The following is a 20,478-nucleotide window of genomic DNA, read 5'->3' on the forward strand; positions in this document are numbered from 1 at the left end:
CTAGAAACAGTAATTGTTATATAGCAATGTAATCATGTAGTTGCTTGAAGCAGTAAACATATATACAGGTGCATCTCCATGAATTAGAATGTCGTGGAAAAGTTCATTTATTTCAGTAATTCAACCCAAATTGTGAAACTCGTGTATTAAATAAATTCAATGCACACAGACTGAAGTATTTTAAGGCTTTGCTTCTTTTAATTGTGATGATTTTGGCTCACATTGAACAAAAACCCATCAATTCACTCAACAAATTAGAATATGGTGACATGCCAATCAGCTAATCAACTCAAAACATCTGCAAAGGTTTCCTGAGCCTTCAAAATGGTTTCTCAGTTTGGTTCACTAGGCTACACAATCATGGGGAAGACTGCTGATCTGACAGTTGTCCAGAAGACAATCATTGACACCCTTCACAAGGAGGGTAAGCCACAAACATTCATTGCCAAAGAAGCTGGCTGTTCACAGAGTGCTGTATCCAAGCATGTTAACAGAAAGTTGAGTGGAAGGAGAAAGTGTGGAAGAAAAAGATGCACAACCAACCGAGAGAATTGCAGCCTTATGAGGATTGTCAAGCAAAATAGATTCAAGAATTTGGGTGAACTTCACAAGGAATGGACTGAGGCTGGGGTCAAGGCATCAAGAGCCACCACACACAGACGTGTCAAGGAATTTGGCTACAGTTGTCGTATTCCTCTTGTTAAGCCACTCCTGTACCACAGACAACGTCAGAGGCGTCTTACCTGGGCTAAGGAGAAGAAGAACTGGACTGTTGCCCATTGGTCCAAAGTCCTCTTTTTACATGAGAGAAAGTTTTGTATTTCATTTAGAAACCAAGGTCCTAGAGTCTGGAGGAAGGGTGGAGAAGCTCATAGCCCAAGTTGCTTGAAGTCCAGTGTTAAGTTTCCACAGTCTGTGATGATTTGTGGTGCAAGTTGGAAAATGAGAAACAAGAGACCAAAAAATTCAGATGAGCTGAAGGCCACTGTCAAAGAAACCTGGGCTTCCATACAACCTCAGCGGTGCCACAAACTGATCACCTCCATGCCACGCCGAATTGAGGCAGTAATTCAAGCAAAAGGAGCCGCTACCAAGTATTGAGTACATATACAGTAAATGAACATACTTTCCAGAAGGCCAACCATTCACTAAAAAAATTTTTATTTTATTTTATTGGTCTTATAAAGTATTCTAATTTGTTGAGATAGTGAATTGGTGGGTTTTTGTTAAATGTGAGCCAAAATCATCACAGTTAAAAGAACCAAAGACTTAAACTACTTCAGTCTGTGTGCATTGAATTTATTTAATACACGAGTTTCACAATTTGAGTTGAATTACTGAAATAAATGAACTTTTCCACGACATTCTAATTTATTGAGATGCACCTGTATATATATATATATATACACACACATATATACTGATAAATGCAATACTTTATTAGTCTTTTAGAGCAAACATTAGAGTCTTTATTCATGTGTTTGCACTCTCTACATGTGGAATACCTGGGAAATAAATGCTGTAACTCTGCCAACACCTTCCAAAGCATTCCACATAAAAAAGAGATAGGGTTTCCTTTGGTCTAACTCATAAAGTCTGTTGCATGTACACTCTAATTGCTCAACTAAGAGATGCAAGTGGAATCTAATAAATTTTGCCCTCTGCACATCACAGTCTGAGCGTATGTAACAAGCAGCCAATTATAAAGCAGTGAAATGTGATGTGCTGTTCTCACCAGGCTCTGGCTTTAATCAAGAATCATTTAATTAAGCAGCTAACACACTTAAGTCAATACTGCTGAGCAGAAGAACGGCAAGACGGGAAGGAAGAAAAATCGTATAATTGTAGATAGTATTTCTAAAAATGTCTGCTAAATATGTTGACTGTCAAATAAACTGACTTCAAGAGATAAAAAGTCTAATCATGTAGGATTTCAGCGCTCAGGCAATTGTTATAATTGTTTTTTATTTTTATTTTATTTATTTTTTTATAGTAACCCATTTATATAAATAGTAAAACTAATTTAAAAAGTAAACATTTCACAATCAGATATCGGTAATGAGCAAGTTCATTATGAGCAAGAATCTTATTTAGAGAACCAACAGAAACAATGAGGAACACTTTCTCCTGGGAAAGAGATGTAAAACAGTACACTCATTCCTTTAAAATAATATTTTTTTCCAGAGGATGGCTGAAGGTGTTTGTGTGCTACAGGAAAGCACAAAATCTTTAACACTGCAACAGCACAATTCTGATGTGTGAAATTTTCTTGACAGTTACCTGGTATATATTGTTATCTGATCCTTTGGGCAATGAAGTGACATAATTGGGATTGACTTGTTACACCTGCTGCACTCAAGATGGTTAAGGAAGTTCATGAAAATAACATCTAATCTGATTGGTGTAAAACAGAAATAAAACTATAAAATTGCAAGTGGAAATTCACTGACCCCTTAAGGATAAAATATTTTTAGCTTTCAAGTTAGTTTAAATCATTTAACCCTGATGTTGAGTTCAGATTGATTTTACTGTCTTTATGGTTGGGATCTCAAAGGCCTTAGGTTATGTGTAAAAATAAATATGCATACACTGTTTAAAAAAAGAAAGAAAAAAAGCCAGCTTAGTTGAGTCGAGCCAACTTAAAATTTTAAGGCAACCAGCTTCGGCAGATTGAGTTTGCTCAACATATTTTTTTGTGGGAGATTCTCAAATTTTTGTTGTATAAACTTAAAATTACAAGTTGAGAAAACTCAAAAATCTGCTGAAGCTGGTTGCCTCAACTTTAAACTGGCTCAACTTTTTTCTTTTTTTTTTAAACAGCGCAGTAAAAACTTTTCACATCAAATCATTTTAATATGCTTCACTGATCCCCTCTGATCACATTATTGAACCTTTAACACTGATATGCTCCATTAGAAATGCTAGCAACATAAGTAAAATACTATAATACTGTAAGGATGCCAATGAGACGAGAGACATGCGGATCCATGTGCGAGCTTTATTACAAAGGCGTGGTCAGGAAACAAGCAAGGGTCAAACAGTGGCAAACAGGTATATCACAGGCAAGGCAAAGAGTCATCCAAAACGGGTATGGGTCAGTCGACAGCGAACAATATCCAAAGGGGCTTGATGAGAGAGGTAATCAGAAAACGTAAGCAAAAGGTCCAGGCAGGGGAAAACACAATCCAAAAACAGGCAAGACTAGGAAAACTATCAAAGGCTCTGTAGAGTAGCTAAAGCTAGAGCAGCGATAGGTGCATACAATACTCAGCAGTGAGGGAGAGAAAGTCCATGGCTTAAGTAAGGTGTGCAAATGGGAATCAGCTGTGTGTGATCAGTGCAATCAGCTGTGTGCGTGTAGTCAGTGCAATGGATGATGGGAACTGTAGTCCGGAGGTGACGTGCAACAGTAGTGTAGTGCAAGAGTCACTGTGGTGAGTGAGTGACCTCTGGTGGTGAGTGAATGGAAGTTCACAGACCGGATTCATGACAAATACAAAGCTAATAAATATAATACTGGCAAGGGTTTGCATATAATGTATAATGGGTCTCTAATTTAACATTTATCATGGTGAAGTTAAAATGTGGTTTATAATCAGCTTTCGCAACATTAAAGCATCTGTAGGTAGTTTAGTTTAAATAATGATATGATATGTGATTTGTATAGAAGCTAAAATCATTGGAATCTAATGACACTAGATGTCTTGCACATTCAAATTACCGTAAAAATGGCCACACCCGCTCTTGTCTTAAAAATAAATTAATCTTCAGCATGTTTGCTATTAACATGGATATATATATATATATATATATATATATATATATATATATATATATATATATATATATATATATATATATATTCACATACACACAATAATGCTGTTTTATAAGAGAAGTCACTGACAATTTTGCCACAGATAGGTTGTGGCACTATTCACTCATTCATTTCAATGGCATCTGCAAACAGTGACTGACTGTTGCACACAGAATGTTTTTTTTTTTGTTTTTTTTTTTTAAGATATTAAAGGAACAGCTCACTCTGTCATACTCTTACCTTACTTTGCATTTGTAATACTGTGAATATTATGGAAGCCTGCTTTATGCCACTGAATAAAAAAAAAAAAAGTCAGATACAAACTCACAATTGCGAGATATAAAGTCAGAATAGTGGGACTGGGATATAAACTCGCAATTGAAAGAAATAAAGTCAGAATTGCAAGATATAAACAGAATTGCGAGTTTAAAACTTTTGAAAACTCACTGTAAAAAGTGATAAGTTGACTTAACTTAAAAACATTGAGGAAACCCGTTGCCTTAACATTTTTAAGTAAATGATAATTAAAAAAATAATTGAATTGTCAAGTTTATTATTATTTACTTATTCATTTTAAGGCAATGAGTTTCCTCATTTTTTTTTAAGTTAATAAGTCAATTTATCACATTTCACAGTGTTGAGTTTTTTCTTGCAATTGCGAGATTATATCATACAATGCAAACTTTAACTTGCAACTTTTTCTGAGAAAAAAGGCAGTACTGTGAGTTTATATCTCAATTTAAAAAACTGCGAGATATAATTAAATCTCAGAATTGTTAAAAGATATACATTAGATTATATAAACTCTGAATTGCGAGCATATCACGCAATTCTAAGATAAAAGTCAGAATTGTGAGAACAAAACAAACAAAAAAACTCACAATTACCTTTTATTTGAGTTTTTATTTTTATTCAGTGGCAGAAATGGGCTTCCATAGAATATTGTTGACTCTCATATGATACATTTCTGTTGATGTTCCTCAGTTGTGTGTCACTTTGTATAAAAGCATATGCAGAATAATTAAATGCAATATTGATTTTTTTTTTTCTTTATGAAGCTGGTCCCCATCCAGTCATTTTATGAAAGAGAGCAGCTCAGACATTCAGCTAAACATCTTTTGCACTCCACAGAAGAAATTCATACAGGTGTGGAACGAAATGAGGGTGAGTAAATGATGACAGAATTATCATTCTAGGTTGATCTATCCTTTTATCAATGAAAGTCAATGAAACAGAATATTTCTCAAACTGACTAATTTGCTTTTATAGTTTGTAACAAATTGCAAAAGCTCAAAAATTGCTCATAACTAGCACATCTCTGAATCCTAAAGAGAAACACAATCAGTTTTTGCTCATGTCATAAATTTACCTCGCCATTGAAACTGTCAATTAGCAAATGCTCCGTTTTGGAAACAATCACTCAGGAAACTATTACACCTTTCACCGCTAAAACTGTCCCTTGGTAATGAGGGACTCTGACTTATAAATTTGCACCTGTAACCTGAAGACATGTAGCCATAGTGTCTGAAAAATTACCTTGATTGTGCACAGCGCCATGGAAATTTATCTTTGCAATGATTTTATTGCATGGTTACCTTAGGCAATTAAATCAATAAATCTTAACTGTCAAGGAGGTGGTTCAGTGCCAGGAAGAAATGAAAAGCTCATATTAAGTAAATAAAAGTCTTTTTGACACATAATTTGGAGCATTATTTAATGGGAGGAACCCATGGCTAGAAATATTAAATAAAGGTGTATTTTATTAGGCACATTATTATATTAAAGGTGTATTACCTTATAGCTTAAATTACAGAATTGTAGTGCTTCCCTGCACATGAAGAGGCTCATAAATTAATAAGACATGTCTGAACATGCAAATTTTCCCAGTGATGAATAAATAAGAGGGCATTATATTCAAGCAGAATGTACTGAGGCCCAGTAGCCACAGTCTAATTTAAATGAAAATATGTCATGTATATATGATCTTTAGTTTATGAGGGAAATACATGCAATAAATTCAAATGTTCTCCTCCTACATTTGGCGAACACCAACAAAGCCATTGCATCATGGTCTATTTTTCAGTTCACTGGGTCTGTCCTGGGAAACATATTTCTATTTACTGAGGTGGTTTAAGGTTAATGTGGTCAGTTGTCATATCCAATAGTATTTCATGTCTCATACAGTACAAGATGACAAATAAAAAGACGTTCAATTTCACCATTTAAAATTAATTTCCATGCAATTCTACTCCCATTACGAGTCATGCGTTCCTTCCACTTACAATGATGCTTTGCTAATGCATGTCTTGTTTATTCAGAAGTTAAAGGAGGTTTCTGTGACATTTATGACCATTTAAGAGATGGAAAACCCAAATTCAGTCATGTTTGGTCAGAAATTCTTTGAAACTTTTTTTTTTTTTTTTTTGAATTTGGCTCATACCATTTTTATTCATCATTTTTATACAGACATTAAACATTTAAAAACAACATAACTACATCTCAGTTTTGTTCATTACGTTTGACAGTTTTATTATAAAATAAACATACAATAGCCAAAAAAATAAAAATAAAATAATAATAATAATAATAAAAAAAAAAATCTAAAAAAAATCGCTGGACTTGTGCAACACATCGGAAATACAAAGCTAACCAGGCAGGAAGGTTTTTGATACATAACGCATTTTAAAATGAATTCGTACAACTATACAATGTATAAATTCAAAGCACTGCAGGTTACCTGCTCTGTACAAAAAAAGGAACAAAACAAAAACCTAAATTCTACAGCATGCCAGAACATTGAAATCTTCTGTCATTGCAAGTAATGTGTACAACTTTGCCAACAGCCAGTACCTTCACAAGATAAAGGCCCTTTACTTGAAGTAGAAATCCTGCTCTTTCTTGACGTCACTTTTAGGCAATAGGTAGCATTGAGGCATTTCTATAAAGCGCAAGTTTCACAGAACTGCTTTCTGATAGGTTTAAATATGTCTACAACATATAACAATACTGACGTCTTTGAAATCGAGTATTAATTAAACGCAACTTTGATTATGACAGTTACTTGGTAGAAAGAGTCATGCTGCATTAAAACTCGTAAGAAACTTGTTTTTCTTTGCCATTAAGTTTTTTTTTTTGTTTTGTTTGTTTTTTTCTCCACATAAATCAGTTTGCATATTTTATCAAAATGAAACCTTGAAACTTTCCTTAAATAACAGTATGATGGCTGCATTTCTGAAGCCACTAGGAAAGGAAATGCTATAATTTCCCATAAGGCTCAATCGAGATTAACTGCTCTTTGGGACATTGCTCCAATTTCAGTTTTAGATTTTGCCAGTAGTGACCCAGACAAGCTCTGGCATATACATCTTTCTATGCCACCAATATACTCAAACACATTGCCTTCATTTGGTTACTTCAATGGCTTCTAACAATCCACCCTAAGTAAGTATTGCCTTGTTGTGTAAATACCTTTCTTCTGTGAGAAACCCATTGCAGTGTTACCCATTTGTACACTCTGATTCAATAAGATTCTCCAGTTGGTGATTTAACTGAAAATGTAGAACATAGCAGAAAGGCAGACTCAAATGACATGGAAGCAATGAGAGATGTTGCATATCTTCATAGATTCAAAGCTGTGGATGGGTTTGAGGGTCAAATGCAACACCTTGATGTAATTACAATCTCAAGAAGACAAATCATGGTGCACAACCTTATACTGTACAGAGAAAGACAAACATACAGAACAAGACTGTAAATAACTGTTCTTTGATTCTCTACAGTTTACATTAGTATAACAAGGCATTTGCAACAAGGTATTTAAAAAAGAAATCTCTGATGAAGTTAGAAACTGACTTTGTAACACGTTCTTTTAAATACAATGACATTTTTATGGTCCATAGGCAATAAATGGAATCGGTAAACTTGTGTTATAGCAAAATATTCATACCTTTTTGATCAGAGAAGTGCTCAAGTTTAATACAAATCAAGGCTATTGGATGTATTTTGTTTATAAGCGCCACCGTCGGTCCTTTAAACGTATCGTGGTACATGCCGCCTGTTAATCAGCATGGGAATTGGAAGCTCTTTAATTGGCGACATGATGTGGTGTTTTACGGTAACGAAGAGCTATTTACATGTTTAATTTGCAGGGCAAATAGAAAGCCTCCAGCTGAGCCTGCTTTAATTGGAGATTGTTCTTCCTGATAGGCTTTTTCATCGTTGTAGAGCTCATTCAGAGGCACAAAGAATCAAAGCGACCTCTTGTTACCTCAGAAAGACGCGGGGTAATTGCTAATACATTGTCATTATTTAAAAAGTAAACACCTTCAAGCTTTGTTAAAGCAGAGGTCTGAATGTATTTATGGCCCTTTTTAACTGATATGTGACCCTGGAGCACAAAACCAGTCTTTAAGTAGCACGGGTATATTTGTAGCAATAGCCAACATTTGACATTGTATGGGTCAAAATGGTCGATTTTTCTTTCATGCCAAAAATCATTAGGGTATTAAGATCATGTTTCAAGAAGATATTTGGTCAATTTCCTATCGAAAAAATATAAAACGTATTTATTGATTAGTAATATGCATGGCTAAGAACTTAATTTGAACAGCTTTAAAGGTGATTTTCTCAATATTTAGATTTTTTTGCACTCTCAGATTCCAGATTTTCAAATAGTTGTATCTCGGCCAAATATTGTCCTATCCTACCAAACCATAAAACAATCGACCTTTATGACTGGTTTTGTGGTCCAGGGTCACATATAGTCAATAAGTTTCTCAGATAGTTTCAAATGTTTGTTTCAAACGAGTATAATACAGTGAGGTCCTAAATCAAATTAAATATTACCAAGGTCAATATAAGCAACATCATATATATCAAATCCCTTGCAAAAGGATGTTATGTGTCCCAGTATTGAGATGATTTTTGTGGCACTTTTATGGACATCCTTGATGATTTAGGCTCTATACTGTACATATGGCCAATGAATGTGATTTCTGATTGCAACAAAAATAGATATTCTGACCATTATTCATCATAAAATTTTGTAAAAACCACAACATTTATATTTTTAGTATATATTCTAGAATACGTGACTACAATAAATATTTATTTGCCCTGGTTTGGTCAGTATTTGTTCAATGCCCTTATTTAAAGTCAAAACTTTGTTATATTTGTTACACAACTTTGATATTTGTATAATAAGAAGTGCATTATATAAACCGTGTAAACCATCATATTGGTAATGTTTCCACCTACTATTAATCAGACTGAAAAGAAATATAAACTCCTTGAAACATCTGTGGAATTTTTCTCATTATTACATTGTAATAACTCATTTGTAACAATGTAATAAATCAAAAAGACCTTTTTTTTTTTTTTTTTTTTTTTAAACCAAGTCTGAACAGGTACTAGCAGAGTATTGGACCAAATTTATTTCCCCACTTACTTTATTCCCAATTCAGGAAGAGCATATAAAGCGAGCAAAAAGCTCCAGAAAAAATAACAACTGTTGTTTTCATTGCAAGACAAACTGGGGGCATTAGAGGTTCATCTAATAGGCAGAGCAGGTTGTTTACTTCACTGCTAGAGTGAGTCAGTGCTGCTGGTTTCTGATGAACTGCCAGAGGGCCACAGATTTCTTTGCCAGACTGGCATAACTCAAACAAGCACAGCAACAGATGCGACAGAAACCACACACATTTTAGAAACCCACTCTGTACAAGTAAGAAAACAGCTGGTAATATTGTTCATGGGAAAGAGGATTTCACTATTTGCATAACGATAGGCCTACTTTTGCCTTGCATCAAAGGAAGTCCATGAAGTGAATAAAGGCTTCCAACAAAAACTCACTCTGACTTCCTTTTGCTCCGTAATTAATTTTGTTGTAAGATGTTTTGTATACTTTATCCTGATGTATTGCTATTGGTGTGCTACAATGAGTATTGCACTATAAACCATTATTGGACAGTAAGCATTTCTCGCTACGTTATGTAAAAATTGCCTAGGGAACATCCGCGAAGGAGGTAATGAGAAACTTATATGATGTAATGTACTGTATATTAAGCTGTACAATATGTAAAGAATTCAAATGCACTTAGACGTCATTCACTTTTAAGTCATTTTCTATCATCATCAGAGCAGAAAATGAAAATCTGAAATGTACTTGAACATTAAAGCGAAAAACAGGTATCACAACCTCCATTTTTACAAAGGAAATAAATAAATAATCATGTTATGAAAACAGAAAAATTGGATATACCAATATGGTATGGAAAATCATTCAGATCCATTGTCATCCTTAAATATAGACTCTAATAAATTTCCATTGGATACGCAGGCACTTTTGAATAATCTTAGTGAAATGTCTATTTCACACATACATCCCATCTCTCGCTCACATTCTGACATTCACGTGATAGACCGACAGATATATGAAGCTTTACAATACAATGAACACACCCTGCCAATGAAAATCTGCTCCACGCACACACACACACACACGTTCTCAAATACCTACATTTATGAACAGACCAGCAAGAAGAAACAGTTTGTATCTCACTGATAGGTTATAAACAATTCCACATGATATTTTAACATTAAATTCATCAGTAAAGAGTTTATGCATGGAAAATTAACATTTGATTAAAAAAGGTTTGTGATTGGATCACATGATTCAATTATTTAGGCCGCAAAATTTTGACCTTGCTTGTTTGGGAGTGTCTCTGGAGATAGAAAAATCTAATGTAATAAAGTACAAGCATTAATAAACTCTCTATAGATAACAACTTAATGTTAAATGTTATCAAGCCAGCCCTAAAGATGCTGGAATCAACCAAAAAAAAAAAAAAAAAAAAAAACTGGACAAAACACATCGATTCTTCATAGTGCTCATGAAATACGCTGATGTCTCTCAGTTCTACCTCTACCTCTCTGCATTAACATGCAAGATTGAACAAACACCGAACAGTTAAAGTAGCTGTCATATACAACACAGTCATTATGGTACATATTGGAAAGAAATCTTTAATCTTTCTCTGATACCCCCTTCAGAAGATATCAATCTGTCATATGTGCATATGTATAAGTTAATTGCACAGGGAAATCTCCCATCAGCCATTGACGCTGTGAACACAAGACGTGAAGTCTGTCTCAGAGAACGCAGCTTTGGAGCGAAGCCAACGAGCCTATCATACTGCTCACACTGATGCCAGCTGTCACGGTGCCACAGTAAAATAGAAAGACGGTGATGTTTGAGAGAATGGATGACTACCGTACCCGTGCCTTATAGTCATCACAAAAGCCTCGACAGATAAGCACGATTTCAAATGGACACGTGTGAATCTCCAGATGGGGTGAATATAGGCGTTTGAGATGAATGCAGTGTTAACAGCTCATTTATCTGTACTCTAATTCCTGTGTATCTCAATCTCGCAGAGGTAAGGTCTGAAATATACTCTACGCAAGTACATGAACGGCAGCTACATGAGTTGGATTCATGTGTTGTGTTCTGAAAGCTGTCAGAGAGCAAATCATAATTCAACAGCCAGTGTGTGTATTCTAAGCAACGCCACAAGGGGCGCTATAGCAGCTATCAGAGTAAACATGTCCAGTCCTGTTCCAGAGCCTTCCAGGAGAAGGAATGGAAACTTCTCTCATGGTTTAGCTACCAACATCAGTTGATGATCATCTAGTAAAGAAAGTATTTAAATATCAATTTAAATAATGAGATGAAGGGTTCTTTGTGTGATATTGTTTCCTATTTTATGTTTTGTTTTGTTTTTTTGTGTAAAAATATTAACTCTTTCCTCACCAAACATGGAATTTTTCTGTTAATCATGAGACAACGCTTCCCTGCCAAATACGGAATTTTCAGGGTTTCTGTGTTTTCACTGTTATACGCTAGGGGGCGCTATCACACATCTCTTGAATGTGCCGATCAAAAACACAGACCAGGAAGATGCAGAAACGAGCAATCTCTTATGTAAGCATATGCGTATGAAAAAAAATGCGCATATAAATGAAAACTGCCTAATGTTACAGAGTGAAATGTCAATCCAGAAAGTGGTAAAGGCCTGTGAAAGCTTTGGGAGTACTGATGCATGTACTACTGCATCTTTGCTTTGATAATATTACTGAATATGATCCAGATTAAGTATTTGATAAAAATGTGATTTTCTCAGCTTTTTGCTCAAAATGTTGCTTTTTTTATGAAACCTACCTACATTCAAGTGTTGATAAAAAACAATGCCTGAAGCTAGAATAAAACTGATTTTTTTTTTGTTTGAAAGTAGAGGGTCTGATCTTTATTTTGATGTACGGCATGTTCAGATATTCACACAACGAAACATTCTGGGGGCCATGAAATTTTAATGAAAATCAAATACGCTGGCGGTGGCTGGACACTTTTTTCAAAAATGCTTGCGGGGAAAGAGTTAATATGCGGTGAAGCAAATGCATAAATGTATACATGATCGTTTAAAGGTTCGGGGTTGGCAAGACTTTGATTTATTTATATTTTTAAAAGTGTCTTATGTTCACCAAGGCTACATTTATTTGATCAAAAATACAGTAAAAACTGTAATATTCTGGAATATTATTATAATTTAGAATAACTGTTTTCTATTTTTATATATTTTAATATGTAATTTAAAATTTTAATTTCTGTGAGGGTAAAGCTGAATGTAAAGCTGATGTTTCAGCATCATTAAAAAAAACAAACAAACAAACAAAAAAACAAACAGTTGTGCAGCTTCATATTTTTGTTGAAACCATGACATACTGTACATATATTAAGATCTTTTGATAATTTTAAATAATTTTGAAAAAAAAAAAATAAAAATCACATTTTCAAAACAAAAACAGGAACAGGAAACAGGATAAATTTAATGTGTGTTAAAAAAGCATTAAAAAGTAAAAAAAAAAAAAAAAATTATTTTAAAGAATTTAATTCTTATGATAATGCTTTTTTTTTTTTCATTATTAAATAAGGACAATTGTATCACCCTGACATTTCTGCTCAAAATGAATTTTGATTTAAATATGTCCCTTCAAGTATAAATTACATTTTCAATGTATCTTGTGAGTAAATTAGGAGCAAAACTTAATGTCATTGACCCACAGACATTTGAAGTTAACTCTATTGCCGCTTGTGTGCCACACACAGTATCACGCTTTAAGAATGTTCATGTGTATTTCACACTTGCGATATGTTGATCAAGCATTCATACCTACTTTATCTTCGCGTACTTGCGTAAAGTGTGTTTCTGGCCTCTCCTGCCTCACAAAGCAAATTCTAGGAGGTCACTAGCTGAATTTTTCTTCAACAACATTGTTAACTTGCCCACTGCTACCATGTTCTTGTAACAGATGCATAAATTTGGCCTCCCGCAGTGCTGTGATGCGATGCAGCAGCGCTCCGTCCTTCCAGATCCGCCTTTTACGACATCTCGAGTCTTTCCTGACGCACTCTACAGGAATCAAGCTGGAACGAGGACATGGCACCCTCCAGGGAATAACTCACAGTTCTGAGGCTCGCTAGTGGTTAACTGCCGACTTCCCTCAGGGTTCCGGAGGCTTGTAGATGGCAAAGATGGTGGAGGTAGTGATGAACGGTGGGAAGAGATTGAGAGAGAGAAAGACAGAGAGAAAGGAAGAGCACAGTGGAAGCGCCCGCACTATAACAAATGGGCCTCCAGCCGAAGCCAGTGCAATCCTTGGCGTATGTAGCGCACCAGTTCTGTCATGCTGCTGTGCTGCGTCAACGGTTCCATCACTGAGTCCAGCTCCAGAAAGAACTCTGTCAGAACAGAGAGAGACACACAGAGCGATTGGCAACATGGGACCAACATTGTTTTTTACATATGAATACAGTAAATTATATATACAGTAACAGGTGTTGCTAACCTGTTTTACATTGAGTGCCATTTTTTATGTGCCATTGACAGCAAAAACCAACAATAAAGCAGATGCAACTTGCTGGCAGACTAACTACAACATCTTGACCCCAAAATGGGTTTGTTGACGGCATTCTAAAGTAATCATGTATTCAGAGAAAATACTGTTGTTTAAAAACAACATACATCGCAAATCATAAAAAAAATATATATATAAATAATAATGTTTTGCCAGTGATTGTATTTTAGAGTGATCTAAAAAGTGGAGCATAGACTTAACTGAATCCTGCCTTTATTCATTAAAAAACCTGGGTATTTTCTGTTTATTTTCACAATTAAGTATAAAGTATTAAGAATATTTTGTGTTTTTAAGATTGTTCTGAAGACAGAATTGAGGAAGAATTTGAATTCCAGAAAATAATGCTGTTAAAAATCATTGAAAAATAGACCCTTAACCCTCACAATGCATTAAAAAATTATTTATTTTTTTATTTTTTTTTACATCCTGGGTCCGACTCAATGAATTGTTTTATAAAACAGTCATAACTTTAATATTTTGTTTCAACTAAAACCATATTGTATCTGATCAGCAATTTGAATGTGAAACATGTTGTTATTACTATGTTATTATTGTATTTTGTTTAATTACAAAATTGAGAAATTCTTAGAAACGTATATTCAATTCTGATGAGAAATCCTATTTGAATATATAATTGTTAAATAAATAAAAACAATAAAAATAAGAACATACATCATAATCTGAGAATTACCAGAATTACCCCATTGGAATGAATGGGGTGTAATTAAATACGTTTGACTTATAACTGATGATTGCCCACATTTATGAAACCCAAAACAACATAAATGTTACTCTGAGAAGTTTTCAAACAAATTAAATTCATTTTACTTGCATAAACTTTCACTTTTACATAAAAAAGTAATCAATTTTTCATGCTGCAGTGGTTTGTCAACAAGCGTACTTATTCACAAAATTCAATCCCTAAAGTGTGTGAGACATGTGGAGAATGCTGAGTATTATGTATATATGCGTTTTTTTTTATACTTATATAATTACATACATACTTTAACAAAAAGTATTTTTGACACCTTATTTTACTCAATACATATCCAAGTCCAAAATGAGCCAAACATGATTTTTTTTTATATCTCAGAAAAAAATGTATATCTCTTGAAAATAATTGTATTTGTGCATTTTGAAGGTCTTAAAGCTCTTGCAAAATGTTGTTTCCTTACTGAAAACTATGCATTTACTGTAGACAGAAAGCAAGAAAGATGCAAATGAAACAACAGACTGTTTCAAATAAATGGCGCATTATGATTATTACGGTCATTTGCAGGTAGCGTAAAAAAGAGTATTTTTGGGGTGTTGAGTTGAAAAGTGACCCCAATAACACCAGATACACTCTAAAAAATGCTGGGTTACTTTTTTTTTTTAACCCAAATGCTGGGTTCAGCCTGCTGGGTCATTTTATTGGGTTGTTTTTAATATTTATACCCAGGTGCTGAGTCATTTTAACGCTGGGTTATTTTTTCTACCTAATCGCTGGGTTGACCCTGTCTCCGATGAAACTTCTCAACAACGCAGCTGCTGAGAGCACAGGCTTTTTAAGTCCACAGGAGAAATTTGGTGCACTCTTTCGGGGAAATAAAGGTTTGTATACATTTTATTTAATTTATAAAGTCTTTAATGTGGTGTAAATTATATTATTTTACGCAACATAAGGACGAGATGTCAGCAGCGGTCGTTTCGCGCTGGAAACGTTTTTGCATAACATAAATGGATTTTATTCGTTATAATACTGAGTGTAATTTAATTTAGTGTTAAAATATCACTGTTAGACATTTCTGTAATTTCTGCAGTTATTTACTGTATATTACCCAGTATAATACTGCAAATTCCCTTTACAGTAAATAACTGTAATACCCTTTGCATCATGGGAATTTTCTGTGATGTCAGACCCCACATACAGAGACTTACCGTATTTTTAAAAATTGCTGTATACTGCTGTATTTGCTGTAACGGTCTCTTTGGCGCCATTCTATTGAGGTTGTTTTATTTTCCTCATTTCTTACATTTGGATTGACACGATTTGCACAACACCATGTCTATAACGCCGCAACAGCTTGGGACTGACTGCACTGGACGTGTTACATCGCTTGGAATGAATTGGAAAATCCGTTTGTACTCCGTGTCAGAAACAGCGTGGAGTACATCTGTACGTCAGAAATATACCGGGACATCACTTTACTGTCCGCATCCACTGTAGATAGTATATAATATTGTTATATATACTATATATAATGGGTTCTTTATTGTTTTTTATCGAGTAGCGCCGTGTTTTTCCCGGGGATGAACCCGCAAGAGTGGGAGAGTTCCGGAGAACATCTGCGCTGTGTGTCGATGCACCTTATGAGATAATAAGACCAGCAAGCAAGGTACAAATATATGTACATTTGTCTGTGTGTTTGTGTCATGTTTTTGCACACCAGTTTACCTAACGTTAGTAACATTTACCCATGAACATGGCGGTAACAAACTTACTATGGTAAACTGCACTGTCGTTTCAAATTACTTTTGTCAGCTTATTGAATTAAGTTACCGAATTAAAATTATTTTTAACAAGCAATGCTTATCTTATATTTACATTAGGTTAACGAATGTGAAATTTTGTTCAGGTGTCAGTAGTTAATGTTGGCCAACTATGGTTTTGAGAGGTCTGTGTATTCTATATGGAGTTTGCCTTTTAAAAGTGTGCCATTTCTACTTCTTGTTTTTCAGAGAAGACATTTCTGTCACTAACAAAGTGGAAGGTTGCAAAGGTGGTGGCCACGTTTTGGAGCAGCACCTGGGTTTTGCAGATGTTTGTCTTTTTTCCCCATTATGTTTCTGTTGCCTAAAGATTCTTTGTGAGGATGAATCCAGAGGACACAGTAACTTACAGCAACAGTGTTTCCAGTAAGTTACTGTAAAAACCTTTGAAATGTCTAACAGCATATGTTCTCTAATCTCAGTACTGTTTGTTTTTGGGCAAACTATGCTGTATTCACCCAAATAAATTCAATTTGTCCATGGGTGTTCTATGTTCATCTTTTCATTATTGCTGCTGCCTATAGTAATTCTGTGTGTGATTTTTAATTTCCAGCCAATTTTAAGCCAGCAATATAATAATTTTTAAACAATAGGGCTAGATGACTTAAATTAAACAACCCAGCATGGTGGATAAAAACGTTTAACCCAACCAGCTGGGTCAAAATAACCCAGCATGTGTTCTGTCCAATATTTACCCAGCGCTGGGTTGCCAAATAACCCAAGTTGGATTGTTTTTAACCCAGCATTTTTTAGAGTGTAGCACCAAAAGCATTTAATTTTCTTAAAAAACAAAACAAAACAAAAAAACAGACATTCTTTAGAAAATATATAAGATTTTTTTTTTTTTAATTGCACTTAGCAACACTGTTACAAAGTTCTTAATAATTAAAAATTTATCTAAAAAAAAAAAAAAATGTAACCGTAATATTTTTGTGAATTTTTATGAAGGTATGAATGATAATTTTAAATTAAAGATGTCAATAACACATGCTATATAATAATTTTCTCTTGACTGAACACTTACAAGTTATATATATATATATATATATATATATATATATATATAAACAATTAATCTTTAACTAAATTTTCCTTCATCAAGGTGAATCTTCTTAAGTTTAGCCTCAAGATAACAGAGGTATCTGATGACATCACTGCCTCCTACTAATGACTGCAGCAATTAACAAACAACAGACCACTGATACTGTCATAATTAGCCAATCCCGCTATCATCCTGACCAAAGCTCGTACCCACCAGCACCTAACTGCATTCATTTCTAGGAAAGACAGTGAGGAGGGGAAGTTGAGAGAGAGTTTATTACGGCTGATTTCTGAGGCGGGGGAGACCTCGTACAACACGCAGGGTCTCAGAACGTTTTAATTAGTCTCCTCCAGAGGACACAGAGAGAGAAAGAGAGGAAATGACAAGCCACATCAGATCTCAAATGCAATTAGCATAGTGGCTTTTTCATTTCTCTGGTGGGCCGTATCAAACGTTGAGTCACTGATAACGCTGCGAGTGCGAGAGGTGAATTTCTTATATAACGCTGAGATATATGACAGCGAAGACAAATGAGATTTATCCGCAGGAGAGAGATTTTGGGAGAATTTGGGAAAAAGTCATTCTTTACTTCAGTGATTGTTTCATGATGCAAGATAAAAAAGCCCCGAAAATGGTAGGTGAAGTACTAATTTTGTCTCTCTAATACTGATGTACGATATAGCTAAAAATGATACAAACCATTGACAATTATATATATAAATATATATATATATATACAGTGGGGAATATAATTATTTGATCCCCTGCTGATTTTGTAAGTTTACCCACTTAAAAACAAAGAAGGGTTTATCATTTTTATGGTAGGTTTATTTTAACTGATAGAGACAGAATATCAAACAAAAAATCCAGAAAAAAGCAGCATACAAATGTTAAAAAAAGATTTACATTTTAGTAAGTCAAATAAGTATTTGATCCCCAAACAAAACATGACAGTACTTAGTACTTGGTGCAGAAACCCTTGTTGGCAAGCACAGAGGTCAGACGTTTCTTGTAGTTGGTCACCGGGTTTACACACATCTCTGGAGGGATTTTGTCCCACTCCTCTTTACAGATCCTCTCCAAGTCATTAAGGTTTCTTGGCTGTCTCTTGGAAACTCAAAGTTTCAGCTCGCAAGTTTCAGATTTTCTTTAGGAATAAGGTCAAGGCTAGGCCACTCCAGGACCTTAATGTGCTTCTTCTTGAGCCACTCCTTTGTTGGCTTGGCGGTATGCTTTGGGTCATTGTCATGCTGGAATACCCATCAACGACCCATTTTCAGTGTTTTGGCTGAGGGAAGGAGGTTCTCATCTAATATTTGATGGTACATGGCCCTGTCCATTGGCCCCTCAATGCGGTGAAGTCGTCCTGTACGCTTAGCAGAGAAACAGCCCCAAAGCAAACTTCAGACGGACCTGTACATTGGGGGACCTTGCGGGCGCTGCAGGATTTCAGTCCATTGCGGCGTAGTGTGTTACCAATGGTTTGCTTGGTGACTGTGGTCCCAACTGCCTTGAGATCATTAACAAGCTCCTCTCGTGTAGTTCGGGGCTGATTGGTCTTGCCCATGGTAGTGGAGAGGTTGGAATGGAAGATACAGATTCTATGGACAGGAGTCTTTTATACACACAACAAGCTGAAATTAGGAGTATCTTCTTAAAGTGACAGGACTAATCTGTGTTCCACATGTGCACATAATCAATCTGTGGGAGCCACAACAAAAGTGGGCAAACATACAAAATCAGCAGGGGATCAAATAATTATTTTCCCCACTGTGTGTGTGTATATATATATATATATATATATATATATATATATTTGGAAGAAGAAGTATTCAAATAGTACATTCTTGAAAAATGTGTTACAATAATCTTGCATGTCTTTCAAACTATATGTCACTTAATGAATATAAAAAAAAATGAAAATGAATGATTTTCTTTTATAAACACCAACAATTCACAGTAAAAACCAACATTTGTCTACAAATATTTTACCAAATCATTTCAATATATGAAAAATCATGATAATTCTGTGAACCATTTTAGAGTGAAAATAAATTCTTGTTAAAGCACACAAAAAAGTAAAAAAAAAAAAAGATTAAAATCAAATTATTTAAAATGCACTTTGAGTTTACTGTAAAGAAATGCACTGTTCTAAACATTTTTTATTTAATGAACAATAAATATTTTTATTAAATATTTTGGAATCTAAAATTGCTATAAAATCAAAGCCATAAATAAATTACTGTTCCAAATTTGAAGTTGATATTACAAAAATGTAGATTCCTGTGAGATTTTTAAGGAGCTATATCAAAAACAGCCACTTGGTTGCACCCAAACTCTATTGAATCTTTTCAATGCACTTTCTTGTCACAAATGTATACATTTCTGTCAAAAAATTCTTCTGTCACAAAATAACCACAAAATATGGAACATTGAGACCTTTCAAACAATGTGTTTTGTCAAGATTAGATAAAATTTTGATTAAAAAATGTAATTGTTGAATCAGAGCTTTGAACCAATTCATTAAACTACACAGTCTTTAGGAAACTTCATGGCCAAATAAAACGTTAATTAAAATATATGCAATATTCACAGTGTTGCTTAATATCACCAACAATATTACTGTAAATGCATATATATATATATATATATATATATATATGTGTGTGTGTGTATTTATCGCTCAACTATATGTAGTCTACAGAAAAACAAGTGTTTGTGCAAACTGTCTACTGAACAATAAAACCTGAAATACAGTTCGAAAACCATCCTACCTTGACTTTCCTGGGCCAGCTTGTCAGCGGTTTCCCAGTGTTCATAGCTGCGCAGGATGTTGTTGGTGATGTTGACATGACTGGCTGCCATGTGGTGGATGCGTTGGGGAATGGCCACACTTCCAGAGGCAGAGGAAGAGCCCATCACTCCAGCGCCGCTGCTGACCGAACTGACAGGAGATGGACTCAGGGACATGGGAGACGGGGTACCTGTGCTCCTGTTGGGAGAAAGATGAAATACTGACCAATGAGAATTTTGGAAATCCAATCCACCGTATTCCCGCACCATTTCAAACTGACACATTACTTTCCTTACCCTTAAAATGGATCTTGTGCATTAC

General features: G+C 34.8%; 1 protein-coding gene across 2 annotated transcripts in view; it reads right to left on the minus strand.

The window, feature by feature from the left end:
* Window positions 1-12,838: 12,838 nt before the first annotated feature.
* The window catches only part of aff2 (AF4/FMR2 family, member 2), a 226,858-nt gene continuing 219,218 nt past the window's right edge, over window positions 12,839-20,478 (minus strand). For both annotated transcript variants that reach the window (XM_058798019.1, XM_058798018.1), the window contains exons 20-21: window positions 20,138-20,355; window positions 12,839-13,613 (exon numbers count right to left, since the gene is read on the minus strand). In XM_058798019.1, the coding sequence (XP_058654002.1) occupies window positions 13,492-13,613; window positions 20,138-20,355 (340 nt within the window). In that variant the 3' untranslated portion in view covers window positions 12,839-13,491. The remainder of the gene's footprint in view (window positions 13,614-20,137; window positions 20,356-20,478) is intronic.

The sequence above is a fragment of the Onychostoma macrolepis genome, chromosome 14 (genome assembly GCF_012432095.1).
Source record: "Onychostoma macrolepis isolate SWU-2019 chromosome 14, ASM1243209v1, whole genome shotgun sequence".
NCBI classification, from domain to species: Eukaryota; Metazoa; Chordata; class Actinopteri; order Cypriniformes; family Cyprinidae; genus Onychostoma; species Onychostoma macrolepis.